Source organism: Pygoscelis adeliae, unplaced genomic scaffold, assembly GCF_000699105.1.
Source record: "Pygoscelis adeliae isolate BGI_AS28 unplaced genomic scaffold, ASM69910v1 Scaffold100, whole genome shotgun sequence".
Lineage (NCBI taxonomy): Eukaryota > Metazoa > Chordata > Aves > Sphenisciformes > Spheniscidae > Pygoscelis > Pygoscelis adeliae.
In genome coordinates this window covers 1,031,187-1,051,496 of record NW_008824034.1, presented here as the reverse complement: position 1 = coordinate 1,051,496, position 20,310 = coordinate 1,031,187, and the positions used below count along the sequence as shown (strand labels likewise).

The window sequence follows — 20,310 nt, the reverse complement described above, 5'->3', positions numbered from 1 at the left end:
GGCAGAACACGGACTGAATATTTGAGTAAGAATGTTCTTTTGGACCCATGAAATCAAAGCAGATACCTACTTCCAATGTCTCGTTGCAAAGGAAACCAGAAAATCTTAACTGGATGTTCATATGAAAACAATCTTCGCCATAATTTTTTTACAATGCAGCCCTATACACATCCTTTTAATCCAAGCTCATAGTCAAATCTGTTACAACTGTACCGATGATGCACTAACTTAATAATTTGACTTCTTACAGCAGAAAGTGCCAGAATGGTTCTGATACCCCGGAACAGTACAGTCAGCTGGTACTGTTGAAGCTGAATGCATCCTGCAAGACTCTTCCACGTTCTCCACCTTTTTCCTCCACAGGAGGAAAAGAATGGCTATACGAACAGTGAGAACAGCCTGAACAAATGCCTCCTCCAACTGCCCCGTTTGACCCAGAAAGTCAGGCTGCTACTGCTATCAAAAGTACTCCCCATGTCACCGTGGGAGTCCCTTCCCATGTCTCAGCTGTGATACAAATTAGTCCACTGTCTGTAGTACCATTCGCCAGGGTCAGAAGGGTTCTAAGGATGCTGCTTGTGGGGGGGCAAGTATAAGAAAGCTGATACTACAGCAGTAGAGCACACACAGCTAAAATGGGAGGGTTAGATGAGGCTGCAGAAATGCAGACCACTGGAAGGCTGCAAAACCTGAACGCAACTCCTATGATTGCTAGTGACTTTGCTCTGAAACGCTAATCTCATTAGGATAAATTAAAAAAAAAAAAATTCTTGAAAATAAGCCCCTGAAGCTCTAGGATAACTTGGTTTGTAGAATCTGAAGTACAAAAGGGAACTTTTGATTGTCACAGATTCTAGAATTAAACATAGGTAATGATTTTGTTTATCTCTCTTCGGAGGCAGGGGGGACACTAGTTTTGCATGCTCATAATAGTAATTAAGTACATACACACACAGTTCTAGCTACTTACTCTGTCGTAGCAGAGAAGCGTGGAGAAATTGGGTGTTTTCTGCTGATGCACCAGTTCTACAAAGTGAGCACAATAAACTGCATCGATCGCCGAAAAAATGCATCGAGGAAATATACATAACTGCAAAAATTTTGTGATAGTCTCATTTTTGGTAGACTCTTCAAAAACAAAGAAGTTGAGAGAAAAAAGGAAGAAAGAAAGTTAATGGGTTAACACTCAACTACTCTCTTCCCAAGAAGTTCAGAATCACACATCCATATTTTCGAGTTTGTACATTAGGCCGCTTGTATTCCAGACACATCTTTGGCACTGCTCAGAAAGAGTCAAAACAAGCTTAACTGAGGACAGGGGGAGGGTAGGAGGGTGGTTGTAGCTAATCTTCATTTCTTATTGGGAAAATTCTTCTATTACACAGTGGGGGAAAAAAACAGGCTCAGAAAAAACTTTGGTAAAACTTCTCCAACGGCTCAAATTCTGCACATTAGCAAAAGGAACCATCTGCTATTTCTCTGGAACACTTGTTTTCTCCTTTCTACATGGGGCTGACTTTCAGCTCAGTTTCCTTAGAAATGGAAGAACATGCTGTCTATATACAATCCCTTAACAATAATTTTTCCAATCAACCAAACAATTATAGGAGTTTAAATAGAGGGACAGTCTTCAGTAAACCACCATCCCAATACACACACATTTTGTGAAAGTTTCATTCTACCACTGAGTAAAAGACTGCACCGTATGCTCAACAGTTACCCATTCCATTTGACCAACTGTTGGTTGGTCAACACAACAGCCAAACACATTCTCAAACTGGTCCCATGGCAGCGCTTGCCCAGTTAACAAGGAGCATAAAAACAAGCTGGGAGGGATGTACAGCACAAAAGGAAGGCAGGAAGAAAATAAACATATGGATGAAAGCACAGAACTGAAGCCTACAAATGGATGTCTTTGGAGGAAGAGCAGTCATGATCCTCATGAGGGCAACTGGTGTTTTTGCACTGGGGTTCTTGCACAGGCTGCAGGGCACATGTCAAAAGACCCAAGATTTACTTGCTTTGATTCTGTGATGCTCATGGAATAAAGCTTGTTCAAGAAAGGACTGTCAGCTTTTGCCTGACTAGAAATTTTGTTGATTTAATTTTAGTATCTACCCCTCAAAGGTCATAACAAGCCTTTGACACAAAAAGAAAACCCACAAAAAAAGAGAATCACAGCTCACAGAACAATCAAGTGCGTAAGTTTTACTTCAAAAGTGTAAAAGTAAAGCAAGTAAGCAGCCAGTCAGAATAGCTAGTTTCCAACTGTTAAAACTACCAGTCTACTTACTCTGCCAAAAATTAACCTACTCTTAATGATATAACCACACTATCAAGAGTATCTACATAAGAAGCCAGTCTTTTTTAAAAAAAAATTAAATATTAATAATTTTTTAAAATATTAATTAAAAAATACTACTTCAGTGGATGTGCTGTTCAATCTCCTCATATAGCACAATTACAGATAATTTCTTTCAATGGCGAAACTGCTGAAAACATTAAGTTCATCTCTGGATGCAATGCTAGGAAACTTCTTGCAGCTGAAGCCTGAGCACCCAGGAACCAACAATAAGCTATTCCCTGTACCCCACAAATGCCTGTATTATTAAGAGTACATGTTTATATACAGATCATATCTACACAAACAAATTTCTACATGCTTTTGCGTGCTTCCTTAAGCAGAAAAATTTACCAGTCAGCTCAAGACCAAGCTTCAGTCAGGTAGTAATTTTTCAACCAGTAATTTCATGTAGCTAATTTGCTGTCCGTACTAGTACATTAAACATTTATAGGGAATAACCTTTCTTGATTTAACTGTCAATGTTTCTTCATTAAATCAGTTGGGTGTATCTTACATGAGTCGGACAATAAAACGCTTTTCCACTGGGTTATGCTAGGCTCCTTGGGACAGACGAACAACTACTTCCAGTTACGAACTGAAAGTTCTTCCAGAGAAGAAAACTGACCAGAGAAAAACATTTCAGATTAACCATGCTAGTAGAGTTCACAATCAATATTGAAACATTACAGAGGCTCTGTCAGAGAAAAAAGTTTGTTCTGCCTCCTGCATATCTGCCATATGAAACATTTGCATGCTGTTTCATTTCGTGGTGGTGTTACGCTGGCACAATACTTATCTTGTCATTGGAACAGGGTTTATGTTACTGCCCAAACACTGGCATATTGCTCCTAATCACAGGACTCAAACAAAGTAAGTTAACTCAAACCACTCATTGAAAGTTTACATGCCTATTTCTTGCAATGTAGTGATTATCCTAACTTAGAAGCATTCTAACTGCAGTAAATAAGTGCAAGCCATCTTGCAATTACAACTTTCCACTGAATTGGTCAATCTCTTTATTTTCTAAATTAGTGCAATATTTAAAAGGTCTTGACATTGCAAGAAACAAACAAAACATCTCCCTGAAAACCAACTACTCGGCATTTGCAGTAAAGACACATTACATTCTAATTAAAAGTTTACCTTGCTAGTAGATCTCAACATATAAAATGATCAAATTTTAAAATCAACATTAAGAGTATTAGTGCAAGCTGAACTTTAAGCTCTGGGGACAGTGATGACTACAAAAACATCCAGAATGTTTCCCCTACACGCACTTACTTGCCAGAAGCCAGTTATCCTTCTCTAGTTTCAGTCTCTGTAGAACCCTCTGCACATGCTCCAACTGCTTCTTCTCCTCTTCAAGGAGCTTGTCCTGAAGAGCTGTGCAACGTTCTTTTTCTTTTTTCTTTTTATTTGGAGGCTATAAAATGTCAGTGCAACTCACTTACTATTATATTAACAGTTGCTATAGATAGAGCAATTGAATTCCTGATAATGCTAAAGAATACCTGAAAAACTTTCTATTTCACTAAATAATGTTCTGCTCTAGTAATCAACTGATTTTATGAACACTGGCCAACTAAAGTTAAGACAGAAGTGAACAGCTAAACCACAGGTACAGGTGTCAAAGATTGCTTTCTGAAACAGATTTTCCATTAATTTTCACATAGTGAAGTCACTGGTACTTTTAATGGGGAAATTGTAAGGAAGAGTCAATCCAAACTATGTGAATGTGACAAATCAGAATGGATTTGACAAAATCTCCCAGATCTAAAGGACCTTAATATAACATTTCACAAAAAAAAAGTCTTTCAAGGTTAGAAAGTTTAAACTGGACCATAAAATTATATAAACATACCATTTCCTGATTGTCATCTATGGCTTTCATCTGGACTTTAAGTTTATTGACTTCTCTGTCATAGCTACTATGTGGGACGGCAAGGTCATACATTGTCAAAGACCAGAATGTAGCATAAAACTGAGGACTGATGTCATCCCAAACCTTGGGAAGGTGCAGAGAAATCACAGCATCATGAACAGGAGCCATCACCAGCTCACACGATGTAATGTATTTGTGAACTTTGTGCTGCTGTTTATTTCCCTTCTCAGCTTTTTTTAGTTCATCATACTTTGACTGTGGATTAAAAAAAATGAAAAATTTGTAATCTTTGTACATAAACAATGTAATTTAACTTTTACAATATAACTTAACTTCTCAAAAACCTTTCTATATAACAAACATTTACACATGTGAAATGTCATTTATGTACATAAAGCACTGAAAAACATCATACAGAACTTTCAGTATTCATCCAGATTGGATGGATTTATCTTTCTTCACTGATGCTGCTACCTGTTGTTATAGTAACACATTATACTACACCAAGTAAAAATTGCTCTCGATATTTAACGTTTTAGATGCAAGGACAAATCTATTTCTGATAGTTCCTGAGATACCACACCTTTTGGCAGCTGCAACATTTATATGGATTTTTGCTGTGGAGGAAAAACATCTACAGAAGAACTTACACATTTGGGGGAACAGGGAGGGAGAGAACTCCTACTGATCACCCAAATCATCAGAAGAGATGATTTCATTAGCTACAACGTCTGTCAGTTGTGTGAAAGCTGACACACGGGCCATATTTTATATGAAGATAAAGTATAACCTGTTCCAGACCACAGCTTCTCTTTCTACCTCTACTCATAAAGCTTCTGCAAGTTTTATTTTGCAAACAAACTTTAGCAGGAACCTAACACATATATTGATAACACGTAATACAGCAGCACTAACACCAGGGAAACAGAAGAGTTCTACTTACTGAAATATGGTGTGCATACATGGGTCTTGAGAGGAAAAATGCAGCATCGTGAGGTGTGTGAAACTCATTACAGAGAACATCAATAGAAGGCACTCGCTTAATGTAATCCTCTGTGCTTAGATTGGATGCTAAAAACCCACCAAATTGTACCAGGGTGTCATGGCACTACATGTGAAAGATACAAAAAGTTAGCAAAAACAGTATTATTTTGTTCAAAAGTGAAGTTAGGGAATGCTTGAAAGTTCTCTCTTTTTTTTTTTTTTTTTTTTTTTAAGTTAACAACACATAGAACAGAAAGAATTTTCTAATGGGGGTAGAGATGATAAATTTTCCATGCCGCATGGGAGTCAAAAAAAAAAAAGCACGCTACAAAAGCCAGCAGAACTGTAAGAGCATTCTGTTCTACCAGAATGAAATGAAACTAGTTCCTACTGCCTAAGGCGGCAAAGGAATTCAGCCCACTTCTTGGGGGCGGGGGGGGGGAGAAATAAATTTCCTCTAACAAAGTAAGATCAGAAAAATATAATAGCTGACTTAAGAAATAAGAACTTAACTTTTCACAACAAAGGATGTTTTAATCTTTCACTCAGAAGTCACTTGTCAATATAATATTTATTTAATACACCCGTATATTTTAGTAATGAGATCACTAACTAATTTTGAACATTCTTAAACGTTTGTACTTATTGTGCTGAACTCTTATATGTTGTGCTGATACACTAGGAGTTACCAAAGAAAAGGAGGGGTTCTTATAAATGCAAGTGTTTTTACTTGCCTGATCATACAGTTTTCCCACCAGCTTCAGATGTTTTTCCCCTCCCTCTTGAAAGATCACACCATTTCTCTGTTGAGCCATAAGCAGGCACAGTGGAAGGGCAAGATCATGGTCCAATAATGCATCCTTCAATCTCTGAGAAGATTTTTTTGTATTCCTGATTTGGCCAAAGTATCCACCCTGTATAATACAGAAAAAGTTACCCAAGTTTGGAAATAGTGCATCATAAATGGAAACCATGTGTGCTTCTGACTGCAGAATTACTGATGAATTAACATCAATACAGTTTCCTGTCCATCAATAAAACACTCTCTCTGGATCCTGTACTTCAATGTATGTATGTAAGGCTCGGAAACTAACTAGTCTTGCATGCTATTAATTAGTCTTTTACACAGTAAACAAAGAGTGATATTTCAGCTCAGGCATCATGACATTGCATTTTAGACCTAGGTCTGCTGTCATCTGCTCAAAGTCTCTTCTCTGTTCAATACAGGAATTTCAGATTTTAGTTCCGATTATAGCTATTGAACTCGCTAGAGTTGAGCGTAGGTCAGACTCAACTAGGTCTTTGACACCAAGGCTGCAACAGTTTTAGCTGTTAAAACGGTTTAAGATGTTACTCCACTCAACAGCGAGCTGCTACCCCCAGAGCAGGGCTAAAACAGCAGGACCGCACAACGTACAAGCTCACTGGCTGCTATAATTGGCAGGTCTATCATATGACACTGGATAACGAAGGCTGCTTTCGTTAATATGAGATGCTGTGAAGCACAACAATTAAGGCTCATGTATACATTGCCTTGGCTGCCTGTCTGCAAGGCCTGCAAGCTCAATGCAGCGGGAAGCTCTCTGATGAAAGCAGTAACGCCTTTCTCAGCTATGCTGCCGGAGTTCATGAATCAGAGTCTTTAGAAACACCATTAATAAACAATAGCTATTATTAATTAAATTTAACACAAACACACCTCAGCTTTTAGTTGTTCTCCACCAGTCATGGCTTCCAATTGTTCCATTGTCATTTCTTCTGTAATTTCTATCCCTGCCATTTTCTGCACTACCTCTTTTAAAATAAGCAAATCAAAGCTGCACAGAAAACAGAAGTGGAGTAAAAACAAGAAAATATGTTTAAGAAATGGAAGCTATGACATTCAATACACAGTACAAAGCAACACTATGATGCACGTTAAAACAAATAACATTAATTCTTTTTTGAAGAAACTAGTATGCTGAGCACACAGGGATTTCTTTATTGCAAGTAAAAAGTTAGTACTTAAAAACAATGCAGGCATTCAACAGCTGGATTTCAAAACCCCTTCAGAACAATTTCATTGTTTTTGAAAATAATAGTGAATGTGGTGCTATTAACTTTTAAGTATCAACAAATTAATCATAAAATTTATTGCTCCCTTTTGTTGTTTTACATACTTCATACTGTATCTATACAGTTATTTCATGAACATGGAATATTTTAAATTTTATTAAAAACTTCTACGATAGTACATGGCCTTAGAAATTTACTGGCAAAATTAGTCTGGAGAGGTTATTTGGAACATGGAAAACATTTTTTACTTAAAACACAGAATATACAAAACACTCCAGAGACTAGGCTTTACTTCCTGCTCTGAGTTCTGTAAGGGCAATGACTCTTCCTCAACAGAAGTACAGTAAATTGTATCACGATCATTCAAAATCAGCAGTATTTTCCAGTAACTTCTGAAATTTATGTGACCTACTTATAAAAAGTATTGACCCATGCCCTCCAAACCAAAGTTTTATATTTAAATAATTCATATTGTTTATATTTTTGATTGCTGTTCCTACCATAAGTACGTTTTCTGTCCAGGAACTACCAGCATATACTCCAATTCAAATACCTGAATACTCCAGTCTTGTGGAACTGGTTATAGTGGTAAATCCATTTTTTTCCCCTATGATCCCAAATACTAAACTGAATATTAAAAAAATGATTTTTTTCAAAATATTTAGTCTTAATACTTACTTCCAGGGAAAGACAAGAAACATTACTTACCCTTCCTCTGTAGCTCAATGTTATTGTACCATCATCAGAATACAAAACAAATTGGGGACAGGGGAGCACATGAGACTGAGTGTCTATATTGCAGAACTAGATTTCTCAACATAAATACCCTAAAATAACATGCTCCGTTATCTCCATTGGTAAGCTGTCTTTCAAGAAGCATATAGGGATTCATAATAGAAAAAATTTGATACTCACCTATGTGATAAAAATAACACATTAAAATTAAATAAATAAATGAAACAATAATGCTAAGTGATGACAATGGTAGAACAAAAGGAAAAGGAAGATTCAAATTGCAAACCTTGTTTGAAAAATTTTTTTTGAGTTATGATTAACACTGATATACCAAGAAGCCATTCAACTCCCATTAAATAAATTGGACAAAGTATTTAAAATAATATTAAAATGTTAAGAGCCATCCCTGCAGAGAAGACATTATGAGAAAGAAAAAACTAAAACTGTTAACAGTCACACCCTTTTATATCATGAATACTTATTTTATAAATAACATACAATAATTTCTATGACAATATTACAGACCAGCAGGGTTTTTTCCCTGTCTGGTTAGTTGTTAAGAAAACTGCATTAAAATCAGTTACAGATGAAAAATCAGTACTTCAAAAATAATATGTCACAGCTATACAATTAGAGGAAAAATACTGTACTAAATAAGATATTATTCTTTCTGCTATTTAGATTTCTTAACCTTCCTGGTATCATGAATGGAGTTTTACCACTACTAGAGTTACTACTACATCGAGCACCCATGTATCAGCAAACACCCAAATAATACATTATGAAAAATGAGTTTATAAAGATCAGTTTACAAGACTTGCCTTTTCCCAGCTTTCAGTTGGTTGGCTACATATTGAAGTAGACCAGCAAGTTCAATTGGGTATTTTCGGAAAACTGCACCGCAAAAGCTAGCCAGACCTAAAGCACGGAGAAACAGCTGTGACTACACCTCATGAGATACTAATCATTAAATAAGGATTAACGAAGTACACGTGGAATGTTAGCAATATATGTATTTTTGTAATGCAAAGAAAAAATATTTTCCTATTGATTAAACTTGCCAGCTCTCTGATTTGTTTAAAAAATTAGGTGGTAGATCCAAGTGAAATACTGATCATAATGATCAATGGTATGGTAGATCATAGGGAAGGTGAAGTATTTTAAACATTAATGTAATAAATAAAACAAGAATACTAACTCTGCAGCCAGCTCGAGATTGTAGTGTCATCATGCTTCATTCTCTCCTTCTCAGGGTTTGCCAGAGCTTCAATGATACAGTCTTTAGCGGAGTTAAAGAGAATATTTTTCCTCGATTTGTAAAAACAAAAGTTACACAGACCTGTTTTTCCAGCTCCACAATTTGTAATATATGAACATGATATGCAAGTATAGCAAGCATGATATAGAGGATCCACTAACATAGTTATAGTATAAAAAAATAAAATCATGAAAGACATCATAACTTAAAAAGCAGTATTTACCTCAGTATTTACAGGATCACTATGCCTTCAAGAACAGAGCGAAAGTAGTAAGAAAACGCTTTAAAATAAAGTATAATTTTAATAGCGTGAAAGAATGGATAGAGAGGGTTCTGTAACCCGTTAAAAGTGCAAACATATTTGCAAACTTCACTAAAATTTCCAGCAAAAAGCAGCAATAATAGAAAACAATAGAAGATAACATTTACTCACAGACAGCAGATTTAATCTGGCTACAACTGCAACTTTATCAGTAATTAGACACATTGATTCACATAAAAGGATACATGCCAAAACATCATAGTTCAGTGAAGTGAGGTATTTCAGTGAATCAACCACCGGAGTTATTAAGTTATCATATTTTTGTATTTGTGATAAAATCTGAAAGTTACAAAAGACATTCAGCTGAACAGGAACAGTATTCCTTATCTTTCACATAATAAATTAAAACCATTTAACAATGCTTGTCTTCAAAACCTACACAAAACAGCCTTTGAAATTAATTTTTTCAGAAGGTCCTAAACCACTTTCAAAGTAATAGGTTATCTCATTAATTTACCTAGTACCTTAGAGATATCAGTGAAACATGTCTCTAACATGTAAAAACAATTCTGTGTAATTATTTTTCTTTTCAGTTATAGAAAATAAAATTGCAAAAACATTCCACTCATTTTCTTCTAAGATTTCTTAAGAATCCTAAGCCTTAGCAGTAAGAGTTTCTGTTGCTACTTAATAATAAAAGACTATTAAAAAAAAAAATGAACCTAGGTCATGAAAGAATACAAGTAAACTGTATTAATCAAATTTTACGATGTTCCCTTTGGTACACGACATGCACGCATGTGTATTGCGGTATTAGTTTCTTCAAGTCAAGTCTAAAAACTGGTAGATCAATAATCACAATTCACATTTGTGAATAAGGTGGAGGTCCATCAACATACTTTTACACCTCTCAAGCATTCTGAAGCACCAAGTAATCTTAAAAACCCTCCCCGGCTTCATAGCTGTATTTCAGACTTCAAAGCTTTATGTTTTCTTGAATTTGCATTCTGCATAACCTGATCAGCACATCCCTGTACCTCTGAGACCCATCCCAGCTATCCCAAATGAAATACTTTGCTCCTATAAATAAGTGGATGTAATTTTCTGTGCAGTTGTGGTTATTCAAGAGCTATTGTCATATATAATATCTCAGACCTGTGCACTGCTAACAAATTACCATATTTTAAAATTTGCATCAAAAGTAAAAAACAATGAAATTAGAACTGCCCTCTCACTAAGACAGCAGGTCCCTTCCCATACTTTAATATCTATTGTTAGGATGAAATAGTATTCAAATACATGTAACTACTTACATAATCAAATAAAATTGTAGGATTGCTGTGGCTGAGCTTCCCAATCTGTCTTCCAGAGGGTTTCACATTTTCCTTAGTTAAACGCCTGTAAAAAAGAACATACTTTATTGCAATAGACAAGCTAAAAGAATACTAAAACAACAGGTTAGTGCCAGTGAAGAAACACCTTTATTAGTCACAGAGATTAAATTCTCACTGGCAGATGTGTTTTTAAGAAATTTAAGCATAGAAATATTACTCCTCTGGGAATCTGAAATTTATAATCCTATAATGTGCAGACCGTACAAACAAACCAGTTGTCCCTATATTACTATGGACTGTATTCTAGTTTCAACTTGGAGCACTTTGCATTCGGAAGTTGTCAGTGGGACCTATACCACATATAAAAATACATGCGATGCTGTTAATCTCTCCTGCAAATTTAATTTAGCCACAGATCAGTCATTTTGCATTTGTTGCATTCTGTTCATTGAAAAACAGTATTAATTCCATCATGTTACACTTCCACAGCATTCCCTACTTAAGATATGAGCTTAACATGAAACCTGAAGTTGATACACAGAAGGAAATGGTACACATAGCAATCTCAACAACTGACAGCACTGTGGCTCATCTGCACAATTGAAATCCACTGTACAAGAGAAGGGATGTGAAGTTTTACAGTCTATGCTAGCTATGCAGCAAGTCAGAATATCAAAATCATTGTTTCTAGCTTTCACAGCTGCAAGTCCAAAGTCTTTTACCCAGTAACAATTATTCTGTCTTGCCTATCTAGAAAGGTTCTAATTATCCACATTATAAAACCATAGCATTTGCTTTTGGCAACAACAAATGGAGAACCCAAGTCCCTGACAATGATGTCGGAGACATTAAGTGTGAGGGAAGTCTGAAATTGTGAGCCCACTTGAAGATGAGAATGAATCGCTCCCTTCAATTCAACTTACTGCCCTACTTTCAAACCTATAGAAACTGTGACAAGACTTTTGAGACCCTTCAGATTAAAAAGTCTCCATACCTAGAGAAAATATGTTGCACTCTTGACATTTGCATAAGCAAAGCAATTTAATCAAACAGCAGCACACCCATGGAAGAGGTTTTAAATAATTTCATGGGACTTGTTTCACTGATGAAATACCCTTATTGGTGACAAATCTGTCTGTATCCTTACTTATTTGACAGTTTTTAAATCACAGTACATTAAATACTCCATGAGCAAGGATAATCAGTGAAATTACTGAGTCAGAAACGGAATGTATTTGTCAAGTTTTGGTGACATGCAATACACTGTATCACAGTTGATAATTATTTATGGAATTAGACAACTTACTTCATGATATATTTGGCTCGGTCTATGGTTTGAGCTTTAACTTTCACTAGAAGTGGGTGACTATTGTATGTTTCGTTCTTCCATTGCCCATAAAGACGGTACCTTGAAAGATTATAAAGGAAAACTGTTTTTAGTACTGACAATTCAAGAGACCACTTCCAAAGAATGGAAACAAATTGTTCTACTCACCGGTACTGGTATGGAAAAGTTTTGAACATTCCCCATAATTCTTCAGACATGCATGCATTGCAGTCCATCAAAGAAAGAGATGGAAGTAAGACTTGATCGGTAATACTCAACAAACAGCTAAACAGTATCTCCTGAGATAAAGACAAAAAACTCAAGGTAACTATCAAGTAAGTACATCAGAAGTAATGCTACGCAAAGATGCACAAATTGCACATCTTAGTAGACTGACAAAATACAAGTTTGCCACAAGATTAAGACTTCCTAAACAAAAACAAACAAAAAAGTCTTAAAAGGACTTAAAAATATCTCCCATCATAAATTTTTTATCAGATAATTTATGGGCCATATATACTGTCAATATTTTATTTGCCTACCTAAGATACTTGAGCAAAGCTGCTGAAGTTTTCAGCAAGTTGCACTCAAGATTTTTCCAATCAAACATATCATTTAAAAACGGATATACTGTGGACTTGCATGAAGCACAACAGGAGAAAATAGATTTTGGCAACTGCTTTCAACGTATTAAGGTATCCCTTGCCACTACTTCCATTTTCAAAATCCCAGATTAAAACCTGAAGGCATTATACATGTTCCCAAGGCACAGTACCAATTTCCATGTTTTCAGTATCCTATCCTTGCCCTTTATTAAACACATCTTTCCCACTGGGCTATGTTAGAAGAACCATAGCAGGAAACAAAAAACAAACACACACACCCCACCCCCAACCCCACAACAAAACAGAATAGACTAATTTTCTCTGCAATGATTCAGGAAGTCAGGAAATCATGACAAGTGAGAAACAGGAGTAATAAGTAATAATGAAAGTAATAATTAAAACTGCCCGAACTTCATATTGAAAACTTGCTTGTTAATTTTAAAAAAAACAACTTGTTTTTGTATGCTAGATCTCAGCTGGACACCTGGGTTTCATTGTGACCAATCTTGGTAATTCAATAAATTAGAAAATTTAGAAATAAATAAATTAGCCAATAAAGAAAAATTAGCCATTGTACTATTAAACACCTCCCCTACTTCTAATTTCTCTTTTTCTCTATGCTTTTCCCCAGTAAATTCTTTAAGATACAAGGTGCCACCATGAAAAGTGTATTTATAGAATAAACAGCTGGAGTACCTCCAGCTGATTCTGAGCAAATAAGTAGAATGCAGTGGACTAAAAGAACAAGATTAGGCATGACGAATGCAGGAGAGAGAGAAAAAAAAGAAAAAAGGACAGGAATACAAAAAACCCATGACTGGCTCAAACCTGCCTATAAAAATCAAGACAAGTCTATAACGTACGTTTGTTAAAGCATAAAACTCAACAGAAAAAGGAGAGTTGTACAGTTATTAAACATTTGGTCTCAATTAAAATCTTGCATAAAAACACCATCCTCCAAAATGAACTCACCATTTTCTCTTTATCTTCTTGTTTGCTTCCATCACACTGAAACTATAACAGAGACAATCATGTTAATTGTAGCACAGTTAACGTAACAGTTACAGTTTCAGAACAAGGCTATCTCAGCAAAAGCATAAACATAAAGGGCCGCATGTCTAGTAAATGTTTAATTTTCCAGATCTGTCAGCATCAAAATATTTTTGAACAGAAATTCAAATGCATAGATAAAATGCATTGCTTACATATATAGGGGCTTTGTACACTTTTGCTCAAAAAGAGGTAAGAACTAAAATATTACAGAAACTTACTATTATATATGAAATACTCAATTTCTTACTGGAGAGAGGGAAAAAAAAAATGCCCTAAGCATTCACCTTCTACCTAAAAACACCCCAGGACTTCCAACCCAATTATCAACAGCCATAGATTATTTTCCCCACCTTTCTCTCACAATAATACCCTCTTAAGCTTTTACTCTTAATTATTAAATTATTTTCTTTTCTCTCTTCTTGTTCCGCTCACCATGAAAGGCATATTAAGCTATCACACCAGTAAGTGCACAATCATTTTAAAGGTACACTTGAGCATGAAAGCTGCAGTGCAATGTTAGTAGTCTAACTTTTAAACTACTGTATGGGTTAACTTACAGTCAAAATCACCTCCAGTTATAAGTATTTCTACTGTGTGTTAAATGTAGTTTCGTAACTACAACATGCTGATGGCAATAGTGCATTAAAATAACTTTCCCTATGTTACCTTAACCACTCTGTCACTGACGAATTTCTTCATAGTTCCAACCTAGAGCAAATAGCTAAAATGTTGCTCATTCTTGTCAGAAACACATTAAACTATTATATTCATATATTTACAGTAAAACTGCACAAGAGATTCCTATAACCAAGTAATCTCCATTCTACTGTACATATCCACAGAAATAAAGGCTTTCTCACAAACCTTCAGTACTTGAACTTAATTACAAAGTAGTCCTAATAGTCTGCAGTAAAATTAATTACTCCCTTGAAATTATAATTTCCAAATTAATTGCATTGTCGGTGCAACATAGCATATCACTCAAACATCAATCTTCTCACAGGCCAGCAAGAAATAAGCATGCTATAAAACAAGAGTATTAACCATTGGGAAATCTTATCATTCTGGATGAGAAGATGCTGAGAAATTATACCTCCTACAAAGATATGGAAGTAGGGGAAGATGGAACCACTTGAAGTTACCGTGATTTTATTACAAAGGCTACTTGGAACCCAAACTTAGTGTAGCTTCTGTCACCCTATCATTGCAACCTGATGAGAGCAAACTCTCTTGCCAAAATCTGTTAAATTAGACAAAAAGATCTTCAATCCCAAGAATTATCTGTGTTCTTAGCTCTGCATCAAGTACAGCTGGCCATGAAAGCTTCCCCTCAGGTGGTACGTAAATTTTGAACATCCCAGTATTTGTTAGTTGTAGTTGAAATAAAAAAATACTTTTAAGAAAAAAAAAAGTTATAAAACTGAAAATCTCCCCTCTAGTACCATTTAGATCAACCAACCTCTCCAACTTTCAGTTGTAAGTTAAAATAAAAAGCTAGGTAACAAAAATAGTGATTTTTAAGTTGAGGGGTGTGTGGTTTTAATAACAATAATTATAATTATTATAATTTCAAAAACTATGAATTCCAAAGTTTCTCTGAGCTTCTATTAAAAAAAAAATTTTAAAACCCTCTATTGTTGCCTTGAAAATAAAACAAAATCTGCCAGTCAAATAGCAAACTGCCAGAAAAGTACCCAAAGAAATCACTAGCCTCAGTCTGAGCTACTGAGTACATTCCAAGGGACTTCAGAATATAAATTCAATTTCCAGCCTTTTAAAACAGGTCATACTACCAATCTTTCAATATATACGTGGTAAAGATATGGTCAAAAGACAACAACAAATCTCAAGAGGCCATTTTATTTCTAAAGTTGGCAACTTGAGGCTTTATACGGTGTTTTAGATCCCCACATTGAACCCATCCTTAGTGGCATCCAGAGATTTGTCATTGACACAAGTTCAAGAATAGCAGCATTTTAACTGGCAGAACAGGGGGAGACCTCACTAATTAAAAAGATGCAACATCCCCTACTTCACAAGTAACCTAACACGTGGAATAGAAAGTACTATTTTAAGTACTGGATGTGTATTAGGTTATTGTTCCCCATTGTCTACACTGTCGCTCTAATAATGTAAAAGCTTCCATGCAATTAGTATCATATATTCGTTTCTTTAAAAAATATCCATACACAGATATTGTTTTAAAAGATGAAGACCATAATAAGAAATTAGTTATCACTAAATATTCCTGGTTATAAACCTAAAGTGCCTTAAGTTGTTCATAAAAGTGTTTGTTATGTTTATTGATCATAAAAACGATCAAGAATTGAAGCAAGATTCTCCAGATTTGTCGTTAGTCAGTGTTTCAGTATTTGAATATATACACGATTAGTAAGACTTGAGCATTTTTTGACACCAGAGGAATTGGTATTTTTCAAGTTTTGACAAGCTGTTCTGTCATACCAACCTCTTTCATAAATGCTTTTCCAAGGCGCACCACTTTTGCAAATAGAATGGGATCGTGGGAGAGATGAGGACCAAGGTAACAGAGCATGTTGAACACTTCCTTTCTCAAGTCCTCGAAGCTGTCTGCTTGTTTTGGTGCTCTCTTGTTTGGCAAAGCAGAAATTGGTGACCCTTTAGCTCCTTTAGGTACACCAACTCTGAAAAATAAGATGTGCAGCATTTCACATGAAACAGAAGTGAAAATTTTAGAAATGTATCAATACAGTTAGGCTTATTAGTGAATTCATGCTTATAAATAAATAGTAGTTTTCCCCTATGTAGCAACAGAATTCTACTTTTCACTTTACCTGCGGTACAGAGGTTCAATTGTCACATGTACAAGCTGGCAAAGGGCGATCGCAATAGGCTTGTGTGAAGTAGCATAAAATGGAGGCATCTGATCCATAATACTTTGTGCATGCTGCCAATCACCAATTTTTAATAAAGCTTCCAATAAACCAAGCTTTTGATTATCAGGAGGCTGCAAGATAACAAACAATGAAAAAGTGTATCACTAAAGTCTCCTTTATATTTCTCCTTAAACATTATGCAGCTGTAATTCACAGCTAGAGAAAAAAACCCAAACTATTTCAACTATGTAATAAAAAAATATGTAAAAGAAAATTCAGCTAGACATTTAGACAATAAGCACACTTCAAAAGCAATAAACCAGTCCATGTAGAATCTAACACCTGGATCAAAGAAAAGAGTTAAAGTTCAAAACAGAAGTTTATAACGTTATCTGACATATGTCTGATCTTTTCAAAATGTCACAATCTATTGCAGCTTATTTCTTTACATAACATTTTAAGAACAATGCAAGCATTTAAGAATATTCACGTTGTGTGTTGTTCTGGATTTAAGAGCATGAATTTCTCTTGCAAAAAATCAGATTACTTAAAAAAAAACCCAACAACAAAAAACAAAGAAAAACACAACACCAAACCAAACCCAGAACCTCTACCTGTCTCTTAGTTTGCCTGTATCATAAGTTTCACATTAGCATCCTCTTTAGGAGAGTCTAGTTTTAAGTGCAAGTCTACAGGAAGTTTTCCAAATATCCCATTTTGCAATATAGGCATAATTGTAAACTATTTCCTCTTAAGACCATACCCATGTAAAAATGCTTCAAGGCATGGTATTGATATATTTTATTGTTATAAATTGGTTTTCCCTGGTCCCCAAGGTAAAAGTCTATTTGGAAATGACTAATGGTAAGGAATAGTGACTGCAAACTAGCTGTATGTAACTACAAGCCTAAGACGATGCTTACACCGAGGGAGGGAAGATTACAAGTCTAGGACAAAACGTTTAAACATTTTAAGGCAAAAAACTAGTTTTATTTAAATCATGCAAACAGACAAGGCAGACTGACAAGAACAAAAAATGAATTATGAAGCAGACGCTTCTGTGGTTCTATAGTTTGCATGGATTTTTTAGGTTTTTTTTCCTTTTAAAACTTCTTTGTAACACTGGCAACTATTTTTCTCACAGTTTTGAAAACAGAAAACAGTCTAGTACACAGTAACATGCAGAGGAAAGTTTCAGAATAAAACAAAATGGACAGATCTGTTCTATATTCATGTTGAAGTTCTGTAGTAATGAATTTTTAGCATTTCCTTCGGGGATAAAAAAAAGTATCTGCACATCAGAACAAGATGAGCCTCTGAAAGATTAAAAAGATACATGTGCAATTAGAAATGTACACAGTAATGTTATTTTACCATGTAACTACTTCAAGTTCCTTTGATGCCAAGGATTGTCTTTTTAAGTCAATATATACTATGTTAACAAAAGGGTGTGCTGATCCTTTACTGAAGTGTTTAAAAACTTTACTTGTGCAGTATAACGCAGAAAGGTTGAAATCCATGTTCAGTACAATAGACTTCTCAAATTAGAAGTCGTATTATTACAAAAAAACCATCATAAAACAGTTATTTAATTGGTATGAACATACCAGTTAAAGTTCAATACTAAACACCAAATTTTTGGTGATTTGGGTTTTTCGGGCAATTACTAACTATATTAGAATCCGTGTTTCTATCACACAGTCTTTCTGGGCTTTATGTGTTAGTATGCTATTTCATTTCCAAAGCAGTCACTGCTCACACACACGCATGCTGCTTGACCAGGTCTTTCTTTCGGTAAGTAAGCTCTTCTGAAACATGCTCTCCAAAAGCAAAAGCATGCATGGCACAGAGAAAAGTCAGTCTGGAATTGCTGTCAAATCTAGTCATACTGCTGAGTTCTGTGACCTCTCAAGTATCTCCCTATTATTCAGTTATGTCAAGTGCATCTTAAAAGGCAAAAGTAGATAATGCATTTGCCAATACTAAATTATTCATATTAAAGTCATAAGACAATAATAAATTTTAGCCACAAAAAATAAGCACTTTGTGGATTTAAAAGAAAAATTAAGTCAGTAATCGTTAAACACTATTTTCCTTATCCAGACATTTATTCCATGGTACCATATCAAAAAAATTTTACATTAAAACTGCACAGTGGATATAAAGTACTCAAATGTAGACTGTCAACAGCTTTCACATGTAGTTACTCTACTAATTGCTATGAATTTCACAGCTAATCACATACAAAAATACTAACACAGAAACAAGCTTTTCAAGAAACAGCATGCATTGCATAACAGTGTGTAAAGAGTCACAGAAATTGTTTTTGTTAAGTACAGCTCTCCATTTTCCAGTCACAAAGGCTCAGACTTCACTATTTGTCATTGTAATCCTTCAGAAAAATGTTGCAGTTTCTGCTGGAGCTTAAAATTCCCTAGTTCTTAATTCTAAAGCTTAGCCATAAAAACTGTCTTAATTCTAATTCTACTGACATTACTTGCAATATACACACTCCCCATGTCCCATCAAGAGTTTAGTTTTCCATCAGAACATGGCAACGTGCACGCTTCGGAGAATACCAGGCAGCCTCATCCGACCGCACAGAAGGTGAACCAAAGCAACGTGGTATAATCAAAAGGGATACTGAAATAATGAGTGGGAGGGGGGTCAAAAACTTTAAGCTAGTGAAAGGAATCAGTTCAAGCAGCAGATGTGGCTGCAGTTGAGAGCTAGAGAGCAGTGACTATATCAGCTGCCTGAGGGAAGAAAACGAAATTAGATTTTTCAAACTAGGCAAGAAAAATGGAGGGAGGAAGGAAGGTCAGATGTACAGAATCAAGGTGGGGTAGAAAAAAATAGGAATAAGTAGACAAAACAGATTGATATAATGAATCTAGGAGGATACAAAAAAATTAAGAACAGAAACTGTCAAGACTGATGGACCCCTCCCCCCTCTCCAGTACACCACTTATAAAATGCAAATATCAAGCTTTTATTTTACTTTTTTTGTTTTAAATAAGATGTTTGAGCAGTACTTAAGACATTCAAATGAAGATGACAACAGAAAGGCTGCTAAGATATTAAATAATTTTGTTTTTAAAGTAAGGCTTGGACACACTGAAACAAATTGGACCTAGAGCAACATGAACAATACATGATGTAGTAGCACCTTAAATGAAGAGTATACATTTACACATACAAAGATACAGATCTAATGGAAAGCACAGTGGACAGTTACAACTAAAAATGTTCAGTTAAAACCTTTTTCTACAATGCAGGATAATTATACCAGCATTCATAAGTCTGGCAAGTCTTTATCCCAATTCTTGATTGGGAGAAATAAGGAGTAAACTCTTACTAATGTCCTTATTTAAGAAATCAACTAGGATTATTCTATCACAGGTCCTAGAAAACACAGCTGTTAAAGATTGTGAAGTATATGAATGCTAGGTCATATTCAGTGGAGCTGATACAACAAAAAAGAAGGAAAGAAATTAATTAGCCATTGAACCAAGAACATTAAACCTACAGAAATCCAGAACAAGCTGCAAACCATGCATTTTTGTACATTCAATATAACGGAAGTGCACTCAGAGGATAGACACAAGCCTTCCAA

At 35.3% G+C, this 20,310-nt stretch overlaps 1 protein-coding gene across 1 annotated transcript in view; it reads right to left on the bottom strand.

Annotated features, from left to right (window-relative positions):
* The window catches only part of THOC2 (THO complex 2), a 54,758-nt gene that overhangs the window by 16,331 nt on the left and 18,117 nt on the right, over window positions 1–20,310 (bottom strand). Inside the window, exons 12-27 of the mRNA XM_009331190.1 lie at window positions 16,653–16,825; window positions 16,307–16,502; window positions 14,506–14,547; window positions 13,759–13,800; window positions 12,350–12,480; window positions 12,161–12,262; window positions 10,834–10,918; window positions 9,766–9,859; window positions 9,199–9,279; window positions 8,822–8,918; window positions 6,910–7,027; window positions 5,945–6,124; window positions 5,170–5,334; window positions 4,206–4,481; window positions 3,626–3,767; window positions 971–1,128 (exon numbers count right to left, since the gene is read on the bottom strand). Coding sequence (XP_009329465.1) covers window positions 971–1,128; window positions 3,626–3,767; window positions 4,206–4,481; window positions 5,170–5,334; window positions 5,945–6,124; window positions 6,910–7,027; window positions 8,822–8,918; window positions 9,199–9,279; window positions 9,766–9,859; window positions 10,834–10,918; window positions 12,161–12,262; window positions 12,350–12,480; window positions 13,759–13,800; window positions 14,506–14,547; window positions 16,307–16,502; window positions 16,653–16,825 — 2,082 coding nt within the window. The remainder of the gene's footprint in view (window positions 1–970; window positions 1,129–3,625; window positions 3,768–4,205; window positions 4,482–5,169; window positions 5,335–5,944; window positions 6,125–6,909; window positions 7,028–8,821; window positions 8,919–9,198; window positions 9,280–9,765; window positions 9,860–10,833; window positions 10,919–12,160; window positions 12,263–12,349; window positions 12,481–13,758; window positions 13,801–14,505; window positions 14,548–16,306; window positions 16,503–16,652; window positions 16,826–20,310) is intronic.